The sequence below is a fragment of the Megalops cyprinoides genome, chromosome 7 (assembly GCF_013368585.1).
Source record: "Megalops cyprinoides isolate fMegCyp1 chromosome 7, fMegCyp1.pri, whole genome shotgun sequence".
NCBI lineage: Eukaryota > Metazoa > Chordata > Actinopteri > Elopiformes > Megalopidae > Megalops > Megalops cyprinoides.
Window position 1 is genome coordinate 20,268,643 of NC_050589.1, and position 23,895 is coordinate 20,292,537.

General features: G+C 40.6%; 2 protein-coding genes across 8 annotated transcripts in view; both read left to right on the plus strand.

Annotated features, from left to right (window-relative positions):
• myt1b (myelin transcription factor 1b) overlaps positions 1-8,977 on the plus strand; it is a 63,118-nt gene extending 54,141 nt beyond the window's left edge. For 2 of the 3 annotated variants that reach the window (XM_036532597.1, XM_036532598.1), the window contains exons 10-22: positions 1,094-1,338; positions 1,636-1,847; positions 2,628-2,882; positions 3,028-3,182; positions 3,593-3,655; positions 3,857-3,925; positions 4,665-4,727; positions 5,133-5,216; positions 6,131-6,352; positions 6,561-6,652; positions 6,789-6,892; positions 7,128-7,271; positions 7,825-7,968. In XM_036532597.1, coding sequence (XP_036388490.1) covers positions 1,094-1,338; positions 1,636-1,847; positions 2,628-2,882; positions 3,028-3,182; positions 3,593-3,655; positions 3,857-3,925; positions 4,665-4,727; positions 5,133-5,216; positions 6,131-6,352; positions 6,561-6,652; positions 6,789-6,892; positions 7,128-7,271; positions 7,825-7,968 — 1,852 coding nt within the window. Of the gene's footprint in view, positions 1-1,093; positions 1,339-1,635; positions 1,848-2,627; positions 2,883-3,027; positions 3,183-3,592; positions 3,656-3,856; positions 3,926-4,664; positions 4,728-5,132; positions 5,217-6,130; positions 6,353-6,560; positions 6,653-6,788; positions 6,893-7,127; positions 7,272-7,824 lie in introns of all 3 variants that reach the window. The other variant, XM_036532596.1, reaches the window with a different exon arrangement.
• A 6,972-nt stretch (positions 8,978-15,949) lies between these two features.
• LOC118781091 (protein-L-isoaspartate O-methyltransferase domain-containing protein 2) lies at positions 15,950-23,895 on the plus strand. 5 transcript variants are annotated; one of them, XM_036533964.1, is made up of 7 exons: positions 15,950-16,076; positions 16,210-16,256; positions 17,210-17,557; positions 18,452-18,554; positions 19,557-19,728; positions 19,815-19,938; positions 20,382-23,895. In XM_036533964.1, the coding sequence occupies exons 3-7, from the start codon at positions 17,251-17,253 to the stop codon at positions 20,837-20,839; spliced, it is 1,164 nt and encodes a 387-aa protein (XP_036389857.1). In that variant the 5' UTR covers positions 15,950-16,076; positions 16,210-16,256; positions 17,210-17,250; the 3' UTR covers positions 20,840-23,895. The 5 variants fall into 5 exon arrangements, with proteins under 5 accessions (XP_036389857.1, XP_036389859.1, XP_036389856.1 ...); XM_036533966.1 differs by having other exon boundaries at positions 17,214-17,557; XM_036533963.1 differs by lacking the exon at positions 16,210-16,256.

Consider the following 23,895-nt stretch of genomic DNA (forward strand, 5'->3'; position numbering starts at 1 on the left):
GCATGTTCCATTCTCGGCATTTTAATTATGCAGCAAATAAGCTAATTATGCAAGTTAGAGGGCATTGTGAGTATAGAAAAATAATGACTTCCTTTGAGGAACCTCATCTACAGGCTAGGCAAAGAATTGAGGATTAAACCATAACAAACCTAAGCTCTTTTTGAAATTCAAATGAGCATTTATGTGGAATGAAACCTTATGAACAAACCATGCAAAACATACCAGAGAGACTTTTTGAATTTCAGATTCTGTCTTCTAATGGACTGTTCATACTAGAGAAATAAGACGTGGAAACACAACTGATTAATCATATGAATTGCACAGTCTTTGTTCTACACTGAGAATGTTTTATACAGGAGGAGCCTCCTCCAGCTATAAGCCCTGAGTTTGAACCGTAGTGTACGGGTGACTTAAGTAAGGCTTAATTGTTAATGAAATCAGTTTTTGTCTTGTTGTAACTGGGAGGAGACAGGAGGGAGCTCTGTGATATCTTACCAGAGAGCTTTCCAACCTTCCCCAGTTTAATTCACCCGCTTTCTGATAAAAAAAGAGCAGGGAATCTGTTCAGATACACTCGTTTGCTGGTGGATTTACCAGAGCACATCTGACAGGGCACTCCGCTCTCCAGGAAAATGAGAGGGTTTTAAGCGCTTAAATTCCTCACACTACAATATGTAAATGTGCCCTGTGCTGATAAGGCAGCTTTTAATCCTGCACCTCTTACTCCCAAGGCAAATATCTTCTCTCTCCTCTCTCTGCTGTATCTTCCCACTCACTCTCATCTGTCCTCCTGCACTGAATTGTCAATGCTCTCTCCTTCCTTTCCTCTCCCTCTTTTTCTCTTTCTCCCTCCTTGCCTCCTCTTTTGCTCTCCTCTCTCCCTATGTGTTTCTGTGTTCTCCTCCCTCTCTCCCCTCTTTAATCCGTGTCCTCCCGTCCTCTCCTTGTCCTCCCCTCCACCTTTTCTGCTCTTTCCCCTCTCTGCCTTCTGGTCTTCATTGTATTCTCTCCCTCTCTCATCTCTCCTTCTGTGCTCTCTGTCACGTTTGTGCTGTACTCATCTTTCTTTTCCTCCCTCTTCCCCCTCTCATAGTGCTGTGTCGTCTCTCCCCCCTGGCTGCAGGCCCATGTGTTTTGTGAAGCAGCTGGAGATCCCCCAGTACGGCAGCTACAGACCCAATGTGCTCCCCACCACACCCCGCGCCAACCTGGCCAAGGAACTGGAGAAGTACTCCAAGGTCTCCTTCGATTATGCAAGCTTCGACGTTCAGGTCTTTGGAAAACGCATGCTTGCGCCAAAGATACACACCAGTGAAACCTCACCAAAAGCCTTTAAACGTAAGAATCTTCCACCTTAAAGTATATGAACAATGCATTCTTCTAGAGAATTTCACTTTTAGAGAAGTTTTCACTTTTCTTTAATCAGGTTTTGTTTTTATTTAAATTATACCTATAGGTTAACTCTGGCTATAAGCATCAATGTGATTAAGCGTGGCTGAGAATTATTCGTGTTGTGGTTTCTGATCACTTATGGAATCTTGTGAAAAAATGCTTCAGCTTTCTCAATCTGGTAAATACAGCTATGTAGACAGACAGCAGAATGTGTGAATAAATGTGTTTCTCTTGGTCCGGTAGCTAAACCATTCCCCAAGGCCTCATCCCCCAGCCGCAGCCTGTCGGGAGGCTATGCGAAGAACGCCTCCTCCTCTTCTTCCTCCAGTGGTTACGACTACTCCCATGATGCTGAGGCTGCCCACATGGCTGCCACCGCCATCCTCAACCTGTCCACCCGCTGCTGGGAAAGGCCTGAGAACCTGAGCACCAAGCAGCAGGACTTGGCCAGCAAGGTGGACGACCGCCCCGCACATGAGAGCCATAACACTCCCATAATGCCTCCCTCCCATGTTTTTTTTCTCTGAAAGGGTGTATTTTGTAGTTATGTAGTCACAGTATTAAAAGAAGGAGGAGGGGCAGCACTATTAGAGAATACTGGCAGAGAGTAGTGTTCTTGAGTTGAAATCACACTGTGCTGTACTGGTCTGTTCTTATTTTGATATTATTTTTAATAATGGCCTGCTGCTAGGCTCTCCATTAAGGTAGCCAGGTATTAGTTTTTCATTTTTTACTGTAGCCACTGGAGTTCCAATCAGATAGCATGATGACTGCAGGTCAGAATGATTTTTTGCCTGGGCTAGCGGTATAATTGTACCAGCACTTTCCCATAGTGTGATTTTTAAAAGCTTTTGCCTCTGCAGAGAGTGACTACTTCATCATTTTTCGATTTCCTGACATTATTTTTTTCTTCAAGCACTGGGATAAAAAGGGAAGATAAATGGCTGGAGTAATTGGGGAACACAGTGGTTCTGGGAGCGGACCCATTTTTTCCTAGTGCTCCTGCTCACAGATTCCTCTGGCTCTTATCGGCCATTTTTAATACTGCATTCAATTTTCATGAATGGAGTCAGGATTATAAATTGGACGGAGCAATCACTACAGAATCATAGTGTGGGTAAAAGCATCCACAATAATTGAAACAACTGTATTAAAACGGGTAATGAAAATACATTTCCAGTAGTGATACATGATGATGTTATCATGTAATGATCATTAACCCCGCCCCCCTTCAGAGCATGGACATTGAAGTGGACGAGAACGGGACGCTGGACCTGAGCATGAAGAAGCCCATCAAGCGAGAGGGCAGTCTGTCATGCACCAGCCCTGGGGTGCGTTCACCAGACCCCTCCTCCTCCTCTTCCTCCCAGCACCCAGGCAGCAGCGACATGACTTCACCCCAGTCTAGCCACGCCTACAAGCAGGACGAGTGGGAGGGGCCCCTGGACTACACCAAACCCAATCGCCAGCGGGAGGAGGACTTGGAGGAGGTCCGTCTTTTTATTCCACGTTCTACTTTTTACAAAGTGAAGAATGTGTTAATGTTAAGAATGTGTAAAATGACAAAGGACAATTGCCCAGTACTCACACGTTGCCAAAAAGCAAAGATATTGAGTTATAGTTTTATTTACACAGATGGAGCAGACCGCACAGTCATTCGCATCATCTGATGCCGAGGATTGCGAGATGATGCAGGACTGCCTGGAGGACAGGAAGTACCCTGGAGAGGTCACAACCCCCAGCTTCAAGGTCAAGTTCCAGAACAAGGACTGCAAGAAGGAGCTGCTGCTGTAAGTATCCCCCCAGCAGCTGGGCATGGTTGTGACAAACCCTGCCAGCTGACAGCCAATCACAAAACTAGCACTAATACCTGGAGTGACAGAGTCAAGAAAAGACAAATATATATCTAATTCATATAGTTTTATGACATTTGTACCATGCATGGGAATCAAAGGAAGCCACTTCCATCAACAGTGGATTTTCCACAAGAAGTTTGTTTTGGTTCAAGCTTTACGTTTTTTATTTAGCACATGGATAATTGCTCCTTTTGTGGAAGCCATATAAACATAGGACATGTCCAACATGAAATAGTCAAGAGATTTGGAAATACTTAATGGAAGTCCAATGTACCTTGTAGACTAGCCATTGAAATGGCTGTCACTCAGACTCACGTGAGTCTCCCTCATGCTATCTTTTCCAGGTGTCCCACCCCTGGCTGTGATGGAAGTGGCCACATCACTGGAAACTATGCATCCCATCGCAGGTAAAGGGACATAAAGGAACACCCTGCCTTCCCCCCAGTATAGCTTATAAGTCCTAAATGGAGAAATATAATCCTTTGTCCCACTGGACATAAAAAATGAGCATAATGCTATGTTTCCTCCTTCTGCTTTGAAGTAACTCTTTCTCTTCTCTCTCAATTTCTTTCTCTCCTTTCCCCTGTCTTTCATTCCTTCTCTTCCAGCCTGTCTGGGTGTCCTCTTGCTGATAAGAGCCTGCGGTCCCTCATGGCAGCCCACTCTGCCGAGCTCAAGTATGTCTGTTCTTCACTGCACTGTTTATTTTCCCCTGCTCTGCTGGACTGTTACTGTGCTGTCTACTCATGTGCTGCACCTGCCCTGAATCTCCACCCCCTCCCACTACGGACTCAACCCTCACGCTGCAACCCGTTCCACTTAAAATCCCTATTCTCATAAGGCTAGTTAATGGACAGTTGCTCTATTAATACCACTTGAAACAAAATATTGTTTTGTGCTAGAGCTGAGAGAAAACAAATTGTCTTATGTTCAGTACATTGTTTATGCTGTTTCCCCCTTTGATCTGCTGTTCAAGAGTTCATCTGAGCTTGGGGTACATGTGACAAAAATGCAATTCTGTAAGCCCACTAAAACATCAATTTACATTCTGAGTACTATTTCTTTCCCTTGGGTGTACTGGCAATTCGACTTCATGTACCCCCAGTCAGACTCCAGTTTTGATTAAAGTACTGTCAGAGTTTTTGACATGGGTACAAGCTGTTTCATGGAGCAAACAAATGTGTTAGAGATGGATGTCATGATTTAGCCCAGCTAGTGTTTAATGGGGTTGGAGTATTGAAGTTGAGCATTCAATGCTTTGGCATAAAGTTAAGGAGCAGTGTATTTATATGAAGATGTAGATGCTTGTATGGTTTGGTGCATCTGCAGTTCTCTTTACCACTGTACTGCACTGTGCTGTACCACACTGGTCATGATGGTGCTCTTATTTCTGCCTCTATTCTTCTATGCTGCTAGGTGCCCCACTCCAGGATGTGATGGATCAGGTCATATCACTGGGAACTATGCCTCCCACAGAAGGTAGGCTTGGCTCATCATGACCATCATCTTCTTTATGGCCATTTCATTGGAAGGACAGTAGTAGAATTATATGTAGTCATTCTTCCCTGTACAGAGAAGTGCACAGAGAGACACTCACACCTTGAGACAGGATCCACACATATACCACACATTGGAATCTTTTTTCTATTTCTTTTCTCGTTTACCTATTTTTTCTATTTTCTTTGATTTGCTTGTTGTTTGTTTACTTTTCAAACTTTGTTTTAGAATTTTGTAAGTTCTTCCGTTTCTGTTTGTTTCGATTTTTTGTCCGGTAGTTTTCTAGAACCAGTTCAACAGCAACGTCAAAAAAAAAAAAAAAAAAAAAAAAACTGTTGGAAGGTGCTTCCCACTTTTTTTTATCGGCTTCACGCTTTCTTTTTTCAGTTTGTCTGGGTGCCCACGTGCCAAGAAAGGTGGAATAAAAACAACTCCCACCAAGGACGACAAGGACGACTCCGAGCTCCTAAAGTTCGTACTGCAAAGAGAGCCACGCCTTTTGTCTTTTTATAACACACTCGGTAAAAAAACAAAAAACGGTCAGACAGTCACTCCAGACCTCAGTCGTGAGGCAGGGAGAGACGTGTCCCAACCAGCTTGTTCTGTAGTACCGTAACACCATGCTATCCTACACCCATCCCATCCTGAGGTGCCTCGGTACCTCAGAGTTATATTGCTTCAGCTCATGATAGAGTAATACAGTGTAGGTTATATCTACTAATCATAAGGTTTTAAAATAGGACAACATTTCAGATCATTTCTGAAATGGTTGTGACTACCCGTGGCATGCTGTTCTTAGGGAAATGCAAACTGTCCATGGTCTTTCTTCTGTGTTAGATGTTTGTACTTTGCCATGAAAAGATCAAGGCAATGAGAAAACCCATCTGGTAAAATATTACCTTGTACAATCAGGTTAGGATTGCTCCTGTCTCTGCCAGAGTAGCAGGATGATGGAGGCTTTATTATCATGATAGCATCTCCCAGACATATGTAAGTGCCTCTCTAGTCGAGACCCTCATTGCAAATTTAGATTTGAAAGGTTTGATGGAAAATTGCATGGTGGAAAAGTGCAGGTAGGGATCAAATTGACAGGTCATTGCTGGGATTTCAACTTTTAGATATGAAAGCACAAGCAGCCTTGCATTCAAAAATACAAGGTAATGACAACATGTTAAATAAATAAATAAACCCTCAATATAAACTAAAGAACACAAGTATAGCAGGAGACAGGGCAAAAATGACTGCATTACAAGGTGATATTATGACCAGTTTTACCTCCCTCATCACTGGCCTTTCCATCTTTTTCATCGTGTCGTACACCTGAGGTCCACTAACAGCAGTCCGCTTTTTGTCCCCAATACCACCCACCCCTTTCCCAACTCCAGATGCCCAGTCCCAGGGTGCGACAGCCTGGGCCACATCAGTGGGAAGTACGCCACCCACCGCAGTGCCTACGGGTGCCCGCTGGCTGCACGCAGACAAAAAGAGGGGCTCCTCAATGGCTCTCCATTCTCCTGGAAGTCCTTCAAGACTGAGGGCCCTACTTGCCCTACACCTGGCTGCGATGGCTCCGGCCATGCCAACGGGAGCTTCCTCACACACAGGAGGTAATCCAGGAAACACATCAGGGGCCATGAGGGAAGGTATTTTAGGTGTTATCCTGTTGATCGTTTCGACTTCATGCACACGTCATGCACACACAAAAACATAATAAACCAGGCAGAAAGACATGGTTCCCTCTGCGCCTATGCAGGTGTCAATCAGAGTCTGTAAGACTAGCAGCCTCTCACTTTGCCATATCACTTGTGTTCACAGTCTCTCCGGCTGTCCCAGAGCGTCCTTTGCCAAGAAGAAGGCCAAGTTTCCTGGGGATGAATATCTCAGCACCAAATTCAGAGCCAGCGATGGTAAGTCAAGAAAGAAGGCTTGTGTGTGCCACTTCTGTCTGGGGTTTTCCCTTCAGAACAATCCAAGTGATGTAAAATAAGTTGGAATCTGTCTGCTGACCAATGTTTAGACAGAGTTCTCCCTTTTCTGCTTCAGTTCTAGACAATGATGAAGACATCAAGCAGCTGAACAAAGAGATCAGTGAACTGAATGAGTCAAACACTGAGATGGAAGCAGACATGGTCAACCTCCAGACACAGGTGTGTCCAGCAGTTTCTAACCAGTAGCCAGCTTCATTCAGGCTATGCATGCTTATGTGTCTTTGTAATTCCAAAATCATCAGTCAATTAACTGCAGCATAAAATCAGAGAGATGTTTTCATGTATATTGTATGTTTTTTCACAAGATGAAATCTACAAGCATTTTAGTGAATTTAGAGAGACTAAATGCAAAGCTTTGCATAAAGATGCTGATGGCCTGTTCTGCTGTTCACAGATCTCATCCATGGAGAAGAACCTGAAGAACATTGAGGAGGAGAACAAGATCATTGAGGAGCAGAACGAGGCCCTTTTCATGGAGCTATCAGGACTGAGTCAGGCCCTGATCCGCAGCCTGGCCAACATCCGCCTCCCGCACATGGTAAGCCAAGCACTTCCCGTATGCGTGCAACACACACACACTGCTACTCACACACACACATGCTCATATGCTCAAATGCACTGTAGACCCTACCAGTCGCAGGGCTCATGTGCTTCTGAAGTTAATCAACATTCAGTCTGAGCTTTGACTTTGATAGCTGTCATACACGTTTATTTGTGTTTTTTATTTTATGCTTATCAAATTCCCACCAGTCCCTCCTATCCATTTTTGGGAAAGCAAAATCCTAAGAGAGATTCTGTCTGTGTTTTCAAACTCAAGCTCTTGTCCACATGCATTCACATTTGAGTAAATGTTTAAATCTTTATTGTTGTGTTTACAAATGGTGGTCTGGAAACCCATGGTTTTGACAGAACCACAAGTGGGTCATTATTTTTTAGCCTGTGTGATAGCTCAAACTATCTGAAAATGTCACCTGGAAACTCTGCGAGTAGAATGTGAAACGTTGCTAGTAGGTAGCAGTGTGTTTTGGTTGGTGACAAGGCAACATGAAGGACAAGCTTTGCATTTGAACATTTGAACTTTTCTACTTCAGCAGGAGCCAATAACTGAGCAGAATTTCGACGCCTACGTGAACATTCTGACTGACATGTACTCCAACAAGGAATGCTACCAGAATCCGGAGAACAAGGCCCTGCTGGAAACCATAAACCAAGCAGTGAAGGGCATCAAGGTCTGATAAAGAAGAATTTAGAGAAAACCACAGAGAGACTATGTTATATACATAAATATATATATAAAGCAAACAATACAAAAAAGGGCATTCAGGTTTTTCAACGGCAATGTGCGTCTTTCCAGGGAGCATTCCATTACAAGAAAAAAAAGACACCAGGACCAAATGCATATATGCTGCTGTCGCTGGGATTGTAAGGACAAGCGGAACAGTACCAAATTCCAGTCTTTTTTTTTTTTTAAGAAAGCTGTCCCAGCTTTTCCTACATGGCACACTTCAGCCAGCAGTAGAAAAAAGGAAAAAAAAAAAATAAAAACAAAACTGTAAGGATCAAACAAGCAGATGGCAGACAGGGCTCTAACACCTGCCTTTGCAGAAGAGAAAGAAGAAAAAAAGTGAATTGAATGTCTAATCATATCATTGTATTTTCTCAGCGTGTCAGATCTAATGAAATTGCAATTGGCCTGTCAAAACAAGAAAGATAGGCATATATAGCGGTGAGCAGGTTAACACGATGGCCCCCCTCCTCTTATCATGGCTTTTTTAAGGAGAGACTGGATCTTCCTTGATGGACTCAACAGTGTGCATTTGGGCCTTAACCTTTAACCTTCACTTGCTCTTTTCTCATATTGTGACTATTTTTTGGGGGGGAAAGGTGGGACTCTGAGATGTAGCTGGCAGTGTCCCACCACAGCAGGTAGAGCAGCAATGCTAGGCGGGGGAACAGAAGACCAACCTGAGGTGGAAACCATCACAGACACTGCATGTGACCCGCGTCCTCAAGCCAAGAATGGGAGAATACACGTGCACAGTCACGGATGCTGGCCCGACACGGCAGGCAGTCCCTGCTCACCTGTCCCTACTGACACATCCATCAACGACGCTTCCTTCAAGAAAAATGGCCTCTGAAAATCAGCTCCGATTTTCAGCAGACGCGACCTCTTTCTCCTTAAAAAGAAACAGCTATTATATATTGTGTAAATAAACTCCACTTCCATCTAGTTATATCGATAGTATTTAAGAGCATAGAAATTGCACTTCATTTGAATGAGTAGTTTGTAGTGTACTTATTACTGTTATATAAATTATTTAAATTGAATCTGTGAAGGGTAAATTTGTAATTTATTCATGCTATTTTATGTTCACTTTGCCTATTTATTTAACCTTGCCTATTTATTGACTTTATTGTTTTGTAAGACAAAATGCAACTCAACCTGTTAATATTTTTAAACAGCCAAGAGGAAAAGAGTGAGGAAGTCTCCTGTGCTAATGTTTAAAAAATATATTTAGAAAATCAACCACAATTAATTATTTTATATCTCTTATTTATTTTCAAGGATGGGGTTTTTAAAACTTTTTTTAAGTGCAAGTATTTTTTTAACTGACAAGTTTTGATAATTTTTTAAAATGTTATCCTTTAATTCTTGTCATTTCTGTTTCCCATAAAGTGTCTTTAGACACCTGCAACTGATGAAAAAAATGAAAAGGATGTATTTATTATTTATTTAATATTTAAGGAATCATGAACAGTGATGTTGCTGTGTATTTATTTTGTTCTGTCTGTGAATTTGTGATGGTTCAGTACAAATAATCTATAAACCTCCGTTGACATTTAAATAAAACAGAAATCATGCTCAGAAAAAAACCGCACAACACATTTGACTACATACTTTTACCTTGGAATACCAGCAGTTCTTCCTATCAGATTGTAAAAAAAAAAAAAAAAAAAGCTTTCACTGTAGGTCCCGGAGTGTTTTTGTATAGTGTTGTTGATTTTGACTGGGAAAATCAGACCATAAAAAAAAAGAAAAAAAGAAGAAATGTTAACATACTGTTGTTTTTTTTTTTTTTTTTTTTTTGATGCTCTGTAGCAGCCATAGTCTCCTAACACATTCTTAATATCATGAATGCCTTGTGCTTATGTCTTTTCATTACATTATGTTATCATGTCATATTGACTTACTGGAACTTAGAACACTGTCCAAAATGTGTTTTCAGCCAGGTATTGGTCTGAAAACACATACTGAAGGAAATTGTTCTTTTAGGCATGGCTGAGTCCTAAGACAACTTATTTCAGATAAGCATATACCCTTGTAGCCTTATTCTTATTTTTTTATTTTCAATGCACAAAGTGCCACTAACTCTTACTTTCTGTATTGATTCTCATTCAGCAATGACGCTACCCTCTGGCCACTTGTAAGTGGTTCATAATAGAGTCGTGATTGTTACAAATGCCTTTATTTGTTGCCAGGAAGGCCATAAATAGACTATATATACATTCTGTAAAAAAAAAATAAAACAAGCAAAAAAACAAAAAACTATATATAAATATACATATATTTTTCCAGTGTAATTGTTAACTCTACTCTTTCACTTGTAGCTTATCAAAAGATCAATATTTGTCTAAATGACTCTGTGAACTGTGTCATTTTGAATAAGTTCATCCTGAATACAGACCAGGTTGACTGTGGTTTTAGGAGGCTCTCATATGTACAAAAAGGCTGGGGTAATGACCCTTTTCAAAACTGAACACTGATCTTCTAGATCTCCTTTTAAATGTGCTGTCACTACCTTGACAAATTTGTTGAATATATCTATACAGTGTAGATAACTGTTGGTAATGTTGATGAAATCATTATCTTCAAAGATGTCATGATTTGGTCCGTTTCCACAGTGGTAGTCATTAAAACACTGTACCATACGCAAGCTATTGATCACAGTTGATCCATTTGCTCAGTCGTGCATACTGTAGTTGGATAATTATAATCATGACAAGAATAGTTACGATAGTGAATTTCACAGAGATTAATATAATGTAAATTAACTTGGTAGCTTGTGCAGATAGGAAAAGGTACTGTTTCTTTACTACAGTGAGTGTTTCCAAGCTAATATGTGAAACGTGAAAATGTAATCTGGTAGCTAGGTGCAGTGTTCCTTTAATTTTCTTTGACGGCTCATACAATACAAACAGAGACTTTGGAAATAAATGCAGTGTCCCCCTTTTAGACAGTAATAATCTAGACTGCAGAGCCCTCTAGAAAATTTCCCGGTATGCCAACAAAAGAATATAGCCTTGACACTGAAGAAGTTGGCATTGACTGTCAGCCATTAACATTTCATTCAGTACAGTAGAATAAGTACCAAGAGAAATGTATGTTTTTGTTTGCTCTTACTAAATGTAAATTTCTGTTTCAAATGTTGAACGTCCTTTGGTTCAAAGGCTGGGGACTTGATCCAATCTAAGTTATCACATTTGCTCTTAAATAACAACTGTAATGACAACAGATTTAAGGTATTTTTGTCAGAACTTGTAAAACTTTTTTTTACCTTTGTTAAACTGTTTTGTGGTAATATCATTGTGAATCATTTGACATCATATGGAATGACTTCATGAACAGCTCAATATAACACTGTAGTCCTAGCTCTAGTGATAGCATTGATTGGATTGAGTCTTGTTTGTTATTTTTTACTTACTTACCTTTGGGAACCCCTCTCTGGGAGAAACTCCTTGTTGCTGTTAATTGGGAAATATTTTCTCCCTGTGAACGTGACTATATTTTCATATTGATATAAAAATCAAATCATATGAATGGATATTCTCGTAGCCAAACAGCTCCAATATAGATACCCATTTTTGAATTCTGACATATCAAATATTGATCTATCAAAATGTGTCCTTATGTACTGCTGACTGAGCTGATCAAAGATGAAATCAGATTTCTCATTCATCTCCAGGTCTCCAGAACTCAGCAAAACAAAACGTTTTTTATGCTAACCTGAATGGTACTACAATATGGCAATACAACTCATATTGTAGGATATCTGTAGTTGTAATGATTACTAGGGACTTGTTCTGATGGTGGACAGACTTCCTAAGTAAGCAATTTAAGATATACAGATATTGCTATTATCTTTTGTAACCTCCAAAAAATACTAAGGTACTTCTTGGTAGCCACAGAGTAATTGGCACTTATGGGTGGCTGGACAGTCAGTACAATATGGTTGTATCATCACTTTTTAACAAATGCAGCAAATGGTGGACATAAGCCCCCATCTCCAGATCACTCTTGACAAGATGACAAGATTTAACTTTAACTCTGGAACTCTTGGTCTTAAGTCAAGTTCTAAGAGATAAAGTGCTGTGAGGCCATAGAGTGTTGGGGAAATATCGTGTTGTTTATAATCCCGCACACACACAGTAAAGGCCTGAATTGCCAGTTCATGTGATTAAACATGTTGTCTGTAGATTAGAGGGTAGCCAGACAAACCATTGTTCTCAATTGACATATGTGAAAGGAGGTACTTACAAGTGCCAGTACTTGAAATATTTCCATTTTCCTCAAATTTCAAACAAAGTGTAACTTAAACAATTAAAACACAAATACATACACAAACACACAGAGTGGTGAAAGGCATGTTTGGTAGAATGGAACTTTCTATTAAGCTAATATAACCAAAATTCCCTAGTAGGTACTGTAGCTTAAAGCTGTGTAGTTCTTATCATTTGTGCCTTTCTGGCTCCATTCATTGCAGGAAAGGGTATGTTTACATTTGGAACTGGGTTCAAATCTCGCTCAGGATGTTATTAAGAGTGCATGACATGGCCCCCTTGAGGGGTGAGAAAATGAAAAGGATGATGGGAAACCATGTGAAACGCGTCACTGCCAGGGCAGGTGAAGAAATTAATATCGATTGCAAAATGGCGTTTCCGTTTCAAAGAAAGAAAGAAAGGATAACAATACATAAAATAAAGCAAAACTGTGATTTGATATGATGATTCAGGTACCAAACTGCATTAATATTTGAATTATTTTAGAGGAAAGATATAAATAAACACTAACTAAGAGATAATGCATACGTTCAGGGCATTATTTTGAAACAAATGGAAATCTCTGTACAAATTTGTATTAAAGGACAGTGTTGTTGTTGTATTAAAGAAAAATAAGGAGAAAAAAAACTACTGCATACGGTATGTGAAATATGTGGGTCAAGGTTTGCCCTGCTAGCACATTTTTACAGAGAGGAACTATTTTTACTGGTGATTTTTTAGGCAATGATATTGATATCCTTTTGAAATGACAAGGGTACTTCCAAAATGACATGTCCAAAATGATGAACTGTGGGGTTTTTTGCAGAGGCAGTGTTGCTTTCCTACCATTTTCTAAAGCAGGTCAAGCCTTGACTGTCTGTTCTGTGGTCTTGTTTTTTGAAGCGAACTCTGTAAATCCTCCTGGATTGTGAAGTTGTGTCTGTGAACCTGTGCACCTTCGTACCTGTGTCAGTGTTATGAACAAGAGAAGTGGTGTCTGTTATTGTCAGAGTATGATCCATTTTAATGTTATCTATGGAAAACATTAATAAATAAAAAAGTGAACAGAAGCTTTTTTGTTTTAAGGATGTGTGAATTTATTCAATTTTGACAGCAGAGCAGTATATTGTTGTGTAGAATATATTTACTATTGTTATTATTGCTATTATTATTATTAGTAATAGTAGTAGTAGTGGTGGTGGTGGTGGTTCCTGTATTAATGTTAGCACTAGTATATGGACATGATTAGTATTATTACTTTTCTAAAGGATCCAAACTCTGCACTTTGCTTAAGAGACATGTTCATTCAGAGGGATGTATGTTCTTACATATTGTCCAAGGCTATTTACTTTAGTGAATCGGGTTAGCGCTTTGCTCAAGGGTGCAACAGCAGTTGACTTGCCCTTAATTATGAAACATGGTCTTGGTTGCACAGATTTTTTTTTTTTCTCCTGCGCAAAAGTTTAATTTTGATTAGATGCTGCCTTACAGTGTTTAAAAAAAAATAGAGAAATTAATTATCAAAATGTCCCAATAATACTGCCTTGCCAGTAACAAATACATTACAATACTCCATCTGGATGAACTGAAAATGCTGAAGTGTACCCTACCCAGCAGCAGTGGGCTTCAAGCCCTTTCTTTCTCGCAGGACTGCTCCTGGCATACAGCACAAGCCAGGACAGCTGAGGCCGCTTCAAAGGGCTTTCTCTGGCACTGCAATACCACTGTTCATGCAAGATCTACTTATTTATCCCAGAAGACATTAGCATAATAAAAAAACAAAGATAACTTTCATCTTTTAACATGATTAGATTCGATTTTTTTTTTCTTCTAAATTTGGATTTGTACTTTTAAATTACATGAAATTCTAAGATACTGAGAATGAGTGAGTTTAAGTGTGTCTGTATGTATGTAAAGGCTACTGGAACGCATTGGATTTCGGGTTCACAATCAAAAATCAAACAGTCAGAGAACACATAATAATGTGTGTTAATAAATCTTCAGATTTCCATGCAAAGGAAATTTGGTGCCTCGATGTCGTGAGGGAGGAGTTTATGTTGGTGTGTACTAGATGTGTTAAAAAATGGCGGTAGTAGTGTGGGATGTGTTTATGGAAATGATAAAATACCGTTATAGTTACTGTGTGTTCTGCAGGTCAAAACCTGATGTCATTAATGATTTGCGCAGGACCCACTGAATTGGTGTTAACCAAACTCATGTCAATGGGTTCAAATTTGGAAAAGTTGGTGTTAATATTGAGCTCAGGATAGCTAGAAGTGGGGGGCATATCCTGATATGAAGCTGCTCTCAACGGGCACACTTGCCTCTGGGTTTAATCTACTCATTGATTGTAATAATAATGATGGTAATATTAATCATGATAAAAACAATAAAATCACAAGCGACACAAATGACCTTTTAGCGTGTAACATCGTGAATCTGCATTATCAACGCCTTTTTCCTTCCTCTTCGATATTCTCGCTGCACAAAATGGGAGACATCATCTTTTCAGAGGATGATCATATTTTGTACACGATTACTGCCATCTGCTGGACTGAGATAGCCAAATGATATTAATAGGGAAATTTTGTTTGAGCACGGGGGGAGAAATTCTACGTCTGAATTTTTAAGTGTCAGATACTACTGTATTTAAAAAGAAATAAGGTACGATCATCAGAGATACAGGAATCTGGCTTTTACTGTGTTTAAATGCACCGAGAGAAGAACAAGCAAAAAGGTAGTTCAATAGTCCTTTACTGCAGTTCCTTGGGGAACGAAATGCATTCACAGCTGTTTGATGGTTCAGAAATGAAATTCGGGGTCTCTGCCGACCATCTGTTTCAGTGAGGTCAGTTCGCAGTGTAACGCCTGTATAATGACTATTAGCATTTCCCACTCTTCACCGGGGGCAGCGCGGCTTGCACTCCAGGGAAATAGTCCATACATTTCCAAAGCTTCATTCTGTTCCACCCTTGTCAAATCTGACATTGTGATGGAAATGCGATTCATATCCCTCGTACTGTACACATTTCCATGGTAGTTTCCATGGGCTTGATTTTGGAATTGAGTAATTCAAACATGTAATGTTGCGTAGCCTATTGGTTTGTGGTTAAATGTTAACACTGCACTTACAGAGCACAACTATTGTGCAGCTACTGTTAAGGGGTGGTAAACATACATCATAATATTACAATTATCAAAATTACATTTAATAAAATTGCCAATCAACACAAATGAAGGTGCGTTTTCATTGAGGACTGGCGTATAACGGCAGTATGTCTATTGGCCAAGAACAAATTGGTGGATAGCATTAATTTGATTTCTATAAGCAAAATGGGCTAACAATTAAGGAAAAGCAAGCGTGTTTCTGTGCACTTCGTTGCAATTTAACTTGACGATGCAGGATTAAGTTTAAACCCATAGCTCAAGGCCAGGCACATGCGCACGGATTGTACAAAAAACGTAGTTAGTTAAAATGAAATTAATATTTCGGTTGAAAATAAGGGACGGTTCATTGAAACGATTTATCAAAAATATTATGTAATTATGTGTCAGTAGATTGGGATATATCTTGACATTTTGATGTAGCACTTTCAAGTTAAAAACCCGCTTAGCACACTAGAGCCCTCTGCCTTCATTTTTCGTGTTAGTGCGCGTGACGTCAGAGCGTCAGCTGGTTCAATGTTTACATCCAGCATTGTGCTGGCCCTGAATGTTTCTGAACAAAAGCTTGGGAAGAGATAGAAAACGCAGAGGGAAATATTGTCATTATCCAAAGAAACGACCTCAAATCAACACGTGCTCGGTAAAAAGAAAGACTGTTTTCATTCGTAAATGTTTGTTTGGCGTTGTTTTTACACGGCGAGTTTCTTTGTTTCGTTGTCTGGGGAGAATTCCAATTACGATTGTGTTTTCTCCTATTTGTGCTTCTTCCTCAGATTTCCAATTTGATATTACGTAGGTAGCTGTTGCTAACAGATCAAAGGTGGGTGATTTTATTAGTCCGTATAGATAATTTGTATATCTTGTCACATTATTTGCTGTCGTAATTGTCAGATCAAAATTAGGTACGTTAAGCTCATACAAAAGCAGTAACAACAAATTCACGTTTGTTCCCAAGGTCATGTATTGCTCTACTTGCACGTATTCATGGTGCGCGTTTAAGAAGGTCAACGTATTTTATTTAGAACAAAAATTATTATCCTTGTGCATGTCGTGGCTGAATTTTTATGTGTGATTGGTGTGGAAAAATAGTGAAGATGGTGTAGTTGCCACTAGCAGGAAGTGTTTTTCCTCCGACAGCTGTGATGATATCGAGTTCGATCAGGTCTGCAGCGCCATCCTTTGGCTGAGTGTGTAAACACGTGTTTTCAGAAATATAATTTAATACCACATTAACTGTGAAAATGGGACCATGGAAGTAGCATTTAATATATATCTAAATGTCTAGATATGACTTTCATAACATACTCCGTATATATAACTGTTCTTGATACCTGACAAGTGCCAATTATTGTTCAGCATTACCATCATACAGAAAGTGCAAAATATAGGGTATTCATGTTCACTCTTGTGTGCATGCTGGTAAGCCAAACAATAAGATTGCTTACTTATGTAATTAATTAACCAACAAATTCATAAGGTACACAAGCATTCATCTGTCCCTGCCACTGCCGAACTGTGAATGAGATGCTTCAACTTCGCTGCTCTTTCCACATTAAGCATCCATGTTCTCTAGGAAAGTTGTCTCCTGAGATTTTGCTTATAGTGTTTTTATGGTGTGTGGCAGGGAGGCCACATACCATGTATCAGTGTTGCACTATCATGATGTAAACTCTACCTCTTCACTGTCTCCTCTAAAGCCCCGGAAAGTAGCCTAATGTTTCACATTATCTCACCATTTCATGCCTTCCATTTCTGTGCTTTGCTTTCCTCCAGACAGAAGGCCCTCCTAGTCCAGCCCTCTCACTCCGGCCAAGATGGGTGGAGCTGTGAGCGCCGGGGAGGACAACGACGAGCTCATCGACAATTTGAAGGAGGCACACTACATCCGCTCTGAGATGGTGGAGCAGGCCTTCCGGGCCATCGACCGCGCGGACTACTACCTGGAAGAGTTCCGTGATAACGCCTACAAGGACCTGGCCTGGAGGCACGGCAACATCCACCTGTCGGCCCCCTGCATCTACTCGGAGGTGATGGAGGCCCTGGACCTGCAGCCGGGCCTCTCTTTCCTTAATCTGGGCAGTGGCACTGGCTACCTGAGCACCATGGTGGGCCTCATTCTGGGTGAGCCACACCGTCATCTCAAAGAGTGAAAGGGTGCTGCTTTTATGTTTTGGGATAGGGCTCCAGGCTGTTTAAAATTGGTAGATACCAACCCACACTGTTATTATGACTGTTTTGGCCTTAACATGGGCTATTCCATGAGCCATCCCACATTAGGCTAAAATGGAACCCTCTTGATGACTTTTCTCAAGGCTAGAATAGATGGGATCTTTGGACAGTCAGAGCAATTTCACTGGAAAACAGTTACAAAACCCTCTTCCGCAGCTGATATTTATAATAATTACAATAATACAAATTATTGTTATACCATCCATGTCATTCTCGTAGTCTCCACCCCTTCAACCCAGTCAGTCCTGGGTCGGGGTCAGGGGTCATTACAGCTACACAGGTGACTTGCACCTACTTCCTGATCATTTCCTCCCGTTCAGTTCTATTTTTCCATAATTCTCAATTCCAGTTTCCAGTTATTGATATTTTCAGTTTTGTGTGTGCTGCACTGGTTTAACCTGAATTACAACAATGGAATTATGTATTTTGTTATATGGTAAAAGCATCTTAAAATGACATTTCCTTCATGCTTTTTATTCCCCCCCTACCTGCTAGATGACTGTAATACCAAAAGATTTCATGCTGTTAAGTGAGCTATCGTGCACAATAACAGCAATCTTAAAAAAAAAAAAGAAAAAACTACAAGTGTTCATAATTCAATTCAGGTCACACTGTCATATACAATACTTAACTTTACAATTTACAATTACAGTTCCAAACCTTTGGTTCAAATTCAATTTATGAAATTTAACACAGTCACATTTGATTTGGGATGAAGTGCAGACTTTTAATTTGTAAGTGGAGTCTCAGATTCTTTTCTGACCTCTGACATTTGTGTGTCACCAGGTCCATTTGGTGTGAACCATGGGGTGGAGCTGCATGCAGATGTGATAGAGTATGCCTACCAGAGACTGGATTTCTTCATCAAAACAAGTGACAGCTTTGACAAGTTAGACTTCTTCCTTCCTTCTTTATATATCTGGCATACCAGAATATGGGCCTATAAATCAATCAAATTAATTTTGTTTAATACAGCAATCAATCAATCAGAGGTGAATTTAGTGAAATCTGAGACCAACAGATTACTAACCTCTCACTCAACATGGAATAACCCTTGAGCAATGTTTCATTTTTTAACAGATTACCTTCCAAACACGCCACTGTTTTCTTGACATTTTATGATCGTGTCCACAAATTACAACCAATCCCCAATTATATGTACTGTGTTGGCCTTAAGGTAAGGTGGTCCTAATCTTAAGGTGACCCCACTTTCTAAACAAATGAATTTCTAAAATTAGACAAACTAGAAAAAAAAAACTTATAAGACTGTGGGTTCTAAGTGGAGTTGATAAAAATCCTGTATATTACCCCACAGGGTAAATAGCTAAGTTACAACACATGGCAAATTCTGTCATTCTGTCAAACTATTTCTAATAATACAGACAGCAAGAAAAAGGTGTTGATGAGATACTAGTGGATGTACCCTTTTTACTAATTTATATGTTCTAAGTGGGAGTATCATAAAAGAAATGCCTGGCTTTTACTGTTTGTTTCGGACTTCAGTGGATGAAAAGGTGGGGTGGCAAGATTAAAAAATGCCCCCCACCCCCCACCCCCACCATATTCAACAAACCATTTTTTACCAGCAATGTGGTCAAGTTTGTATGCCAGAAATAAGCTTTGAACAGTATTGTCCTGGTAATTTGCGCCCCCTTGTTCATCTTCTCTATCAATCAGAATGAACTGCATGTAGGTCCACAAAATTATTTTAAACATGAACTGTTTTCTAGATTATTTGTTTATGATTTAATGTTTGAAAGTGAATGTAGGGTTTACTTTATGTGAGTGTATGGACAAGTGAAGTTATGAATTTATTTGTTGTTCATAAATATCCATTGTGTTGTGTTTAAATGTGAATGAATGTGCCTGCCTGCCTGTGCTTAACATGCAGGTTTGAGTTCTGCGAGCCGTCCTTCGTGGTGGGGAACTGTCTGGAGATCACTCCGGAGAGCAGGCAGTACGACAGGGTTTACTGTGGGGCAGGGGTCCAGAGGGAGCACGAGGACTACATGAAGAACCTACTGAAGGTGGGGGGCATCCTTGTCCTGCCCCTGGAGGAGAAGGTGAGTCACACACACACTCACAGGCAGTGTATACATTAACCTATACACACACCTCAATAATTCAACATCCTAATGCTCTGTTCTAGCTGACCAAGATAACCCGCACGGGGTACAACACCTGGGAAACCAAGAAGATCATTGCCGTGTCCTTTGCTCCGCTGGTGCTGCCAAAGAACAGAGATAATGGAAAATCCAAAGTAGTTCCACTGCGTAAGTATTTAAGTGTTGAGAATACTGGACAGATGAATCACTTGCCTGATGTTAAGTGAACACAGTGCTACCAGGTTTGGTGTATGTCATACTTACAGTATTTTGGTCAGATCTAATCATTTACATCCATTTTCTTTTCCAACATCAAAACAATTATTTGAATCATTCTTAAGAACATTTTTATCAATTTGACATTGAAGGAGAAGGGAATATTATGTATGTTTCTCCAACGATTGCAAATATATATATTTATCTCTCTCTCTCTACCTTCCTCTCTTTCCTCTCTCCTACCACTCAATACTACTTCACATTTCTTCCTCTGTCTCCCATTTTCTCCCTTTCTCCTGCTCTCCTCGAATCTCATCTCTTTCTGGCTTTATCTCCTCTCCATATCTCACCCTGGTGTGTGCTTGGGTGTGTTTGCCTCCCATAAACTCTCAAAGCAGCAATGTTCGAAGTGCGAACCCTGCAGGACTTGGCGCGTATCGCCATCCGCCACACCCTGAAGAAGACAGTGGGGCAGGAGCGGGGGCGGGGCGGAGGAGGGGGCAGGGGCGGGATCGGAGGCCCGTCCAAGAACGGCCCACGGTTCAAGCGGCGGCGCGTGCACCGGCGGCGCATGGACTCGGTGCTGCTGGCCAACAAGCACATGTTCCTGAACCGCATGCTCCCCGGCCCCATGGACGACAACAACAACTGCGATGGCGCCGAGGAGGAGCGGGCGGACGAGGGCGGGCTGGGTGGCGCGGCCGAAGATGAAGAGGAGGAGGAGGAGGAGGAGGAGAGGGAGAGCGGAGAACTCAGGTCCGAGCCGGCCGTCAACATATTGCGAGAGAGGATCCTCAGCTTGCCCCTTCCCGAGCCTCTCAAAATGTACCTGCTCTACTACCGTGAGAAATAGGGGCTTCCCGCCACCACCCATCCAGACTAGAGTTTATTCCAGCGGCAGAGATGAATAAGTCCACAGTTTGCCGACTAAGACCCCCGGCAGGTGCGGCGACCTATGTAAGCAAATAAGCCCCCCCCCTTTTTTCCAAATGAGTCCCTCTGAGTCTCATTTCGTCCTTGCCATCTCAAGATGCAAAAAGAACGTTAGTTTTGACAGTGGGGTGACTTGCAGTGGTTAGATTGGAATTACTGTCATTTGCTTTACTATCCTTTCAGCAAAGTCCTCTTTTTGTGCAATGTAAAGTTTGGTTTGCCCAGGTGATGTCAGTTTAATTTATGACACTGTTGAACTTGATGGGGGGGAGCTGCATGGTCTTGACTTATATCTGATGGAAATGGTCGGAGGAGCCTTTAAAGGGTGGAGTCCAGATCAGGAACCCCTCTGCACCCACCACCTCCCACCTTCCTTATCTCTGCATGGGACTTGCTTTGTGTAGCACATTCTAAACTCTAATTGAAAACACATTGGTGAGATTTCCATAATGTTTAAATCCCCCAAAAGTATGCTGTACACATCTTTTTTATGTATAAAGATTCCTGGAATTGCAGTTCTGTATGTAAAATGCAGTGGAGGAAAGAAAGCTGGCTATTCATTAACTGCCTCCATTTTGGGGTAGCTGTCTCTGTGAAGGAGGCCAGTGTTAGCATACTCTTATTACAATTCTCTCTGAGTGTTGAATAGGGATAGATTGACCTTAAAGACTACACATCCCATAATCCCGTTGGATAGAAAAAAAGATCATCTGTCCTTATTGAGATCAGTTGAGAGCTGAGAGTAGTTCTGGTTGACAGTGTCTGGTGAACAGTGTGGTCTTGTGAAAGGGAGCAAGTTAAACGGTATATTTCTGTAAATATGGTGAGAGAGAAAGAGTTTACTGTATGTGAAGAGATTGCCAAAATAATGTTGAATGTTGTTCTTTGGCACCTTGAGCAGGGCCACTTTTGGTTGTTCAATGTGTGTTGTTGTGTGGGTGAGGAAAGACTGGAGTATGTTAAGGTTACTCATTTCTGAGAGTGAATAACTTCCGGAATGGCCAATGGTCTTGAAGGCTGAGAAAAAATTGACTGAAGGCCATGTCTTTTTTTCGTTCTCTTTTGTTTTTGCCTGCGTGTAATGAAATTAGACAGTGTTCCTCACAACCAAAGGTGTTAAAGTTGAAACTTTCCTGAAATAAAAAATACATAAAAGCTAGCTAAAACTACAGGACTTGATTGATTTTTAAAAATATATATATTAGAACTTATAATAAACCAAGTGTAGCAAGGAATCAAAAAATGCTCACAAATAAATATAGATCTAAGTAACACCGGCCTGCGTCTTCCCTGGTATCTTGTGCCTCCCAGATCTGCACTTTGGAGTTTAAATAATGTTACCATTCTGCTGAGGCAGTGGCAGTGTATGCCTGGCACATTCCATTCAGTCAGTCAGTTATCAATTTAAAAGTCAAATAATCGAAGCTTACCAGTGCCACACAAAAACGGCTAAGTTAATCATTAAACAATTTCCCAATGTCCTAAAAAACTATTTAAATAAGATGCACATTCATATAACGGGTAACTGTGCAAACACACATTACTACTCCAATTAAAAAAATGTTGCACTAGGTGAAAAGTTATTCCTTGATACAGACAGGGAAAAGGAAAGATTCCAGCTTTTCCAGACCCTTCCTTTGTCACACAGTCACCTCAGCTAATGAAAGCTGCCAAGTTTATATCGGGTTGAAGATCTGACCAGACCATGATGGGAGTAGAATGTTGAAAGGTGGAGTGGCGCTGTCCTCAGCTTCGGCTGTGTGAGACTGAGGTGGCAGTTCTGATGTGCATTTGTAATCACGACACATTCCTTGGTGGTAAATACCTGGGAGTTCAGCTGTCTGCACAGGTGATATGTGAAGTCTGGTCTCTCACCGCCACTGACCCAGTCGTTCACAGCTGATGTAAGAACAGGTTGTTGATGTACCGTTGCTCGCGGGCTGGATGCTGGTTACCCAGACCGTTCTGGCTCTGCTTGTGGTAACATACCTTCCTTTACTGAATACTCTGACTGCGGGTGAGCATGTGTGTGTCTTTGGTGCTACTTTTGCGAGTGTATGTTCATGAAACAGGAGGCCTACAACTGCTATTGGCCATAGATTCATTTGTCACAACAAAGAGCGCAGTCGCAGTGAGAGGTGAATTTTGGGTTTCATTTTCCTTTTGTAATTGCTGCTCACTGCATCAAGAAAGCACAGTGTAATCTTTTTTTGTTGTTCAGAAGAGCCAACATACAATTAAGAACGTTTGCTTGATAACTGCAGTTTTTGACTGTTTTGCTTGGTCACTGAAATCAGATTGTGGAAAGGAAGTATATTTCCAAGGGGTCTTGATTTTTCCCAGTATTATACTGCTGCCCAGAATATATCTATGTATCTTTTGCCTTGCACGATCCGTTTATGAGAAAGAAATTTATATCTTCATTTCTGTTGACATTTCATCTTCTCTTTCTACCATGGGAAGCACATCCCATATTGACCAGCATTACTAAAGATGTGAAAAGAAAACTGTAAGAAGTGCTTATACAGACTCTTTGAGAAAACATTTCATAGGCAGAATGTGTATATTTTTTGATTTTGATTTTCAAAAAAAAGATAGATGCAACAGCTAATTCTCTGCACTTACAACCATATTTCCTTATCATTTGAAGTGGGTTTAGTGTACATCTGAATACATATTAAAGCGTGGTGTTTAACTAATAATACAACTGGGTTTGAGGAAAAAAAAACTTCTGACATACTGACCACCGATCTTTATTCATTTTCAAATAAGCTGTTCTAATAAGTGTATTGTCAGTGCCAAATGTAACCTGCGTGGACCCTGCATTTCATAAGAAACCGTTCCTACAATTTCTCTGTTTGTACTGTATCTTTAGGGTTTTCAAAAGTTTTTGCTGATTGTAAATGTTGTACTTCTGCACATATATCATGTGTAATGGAAGATGTTTTATTGGCTGCTGTTAATAGAATTAAATAA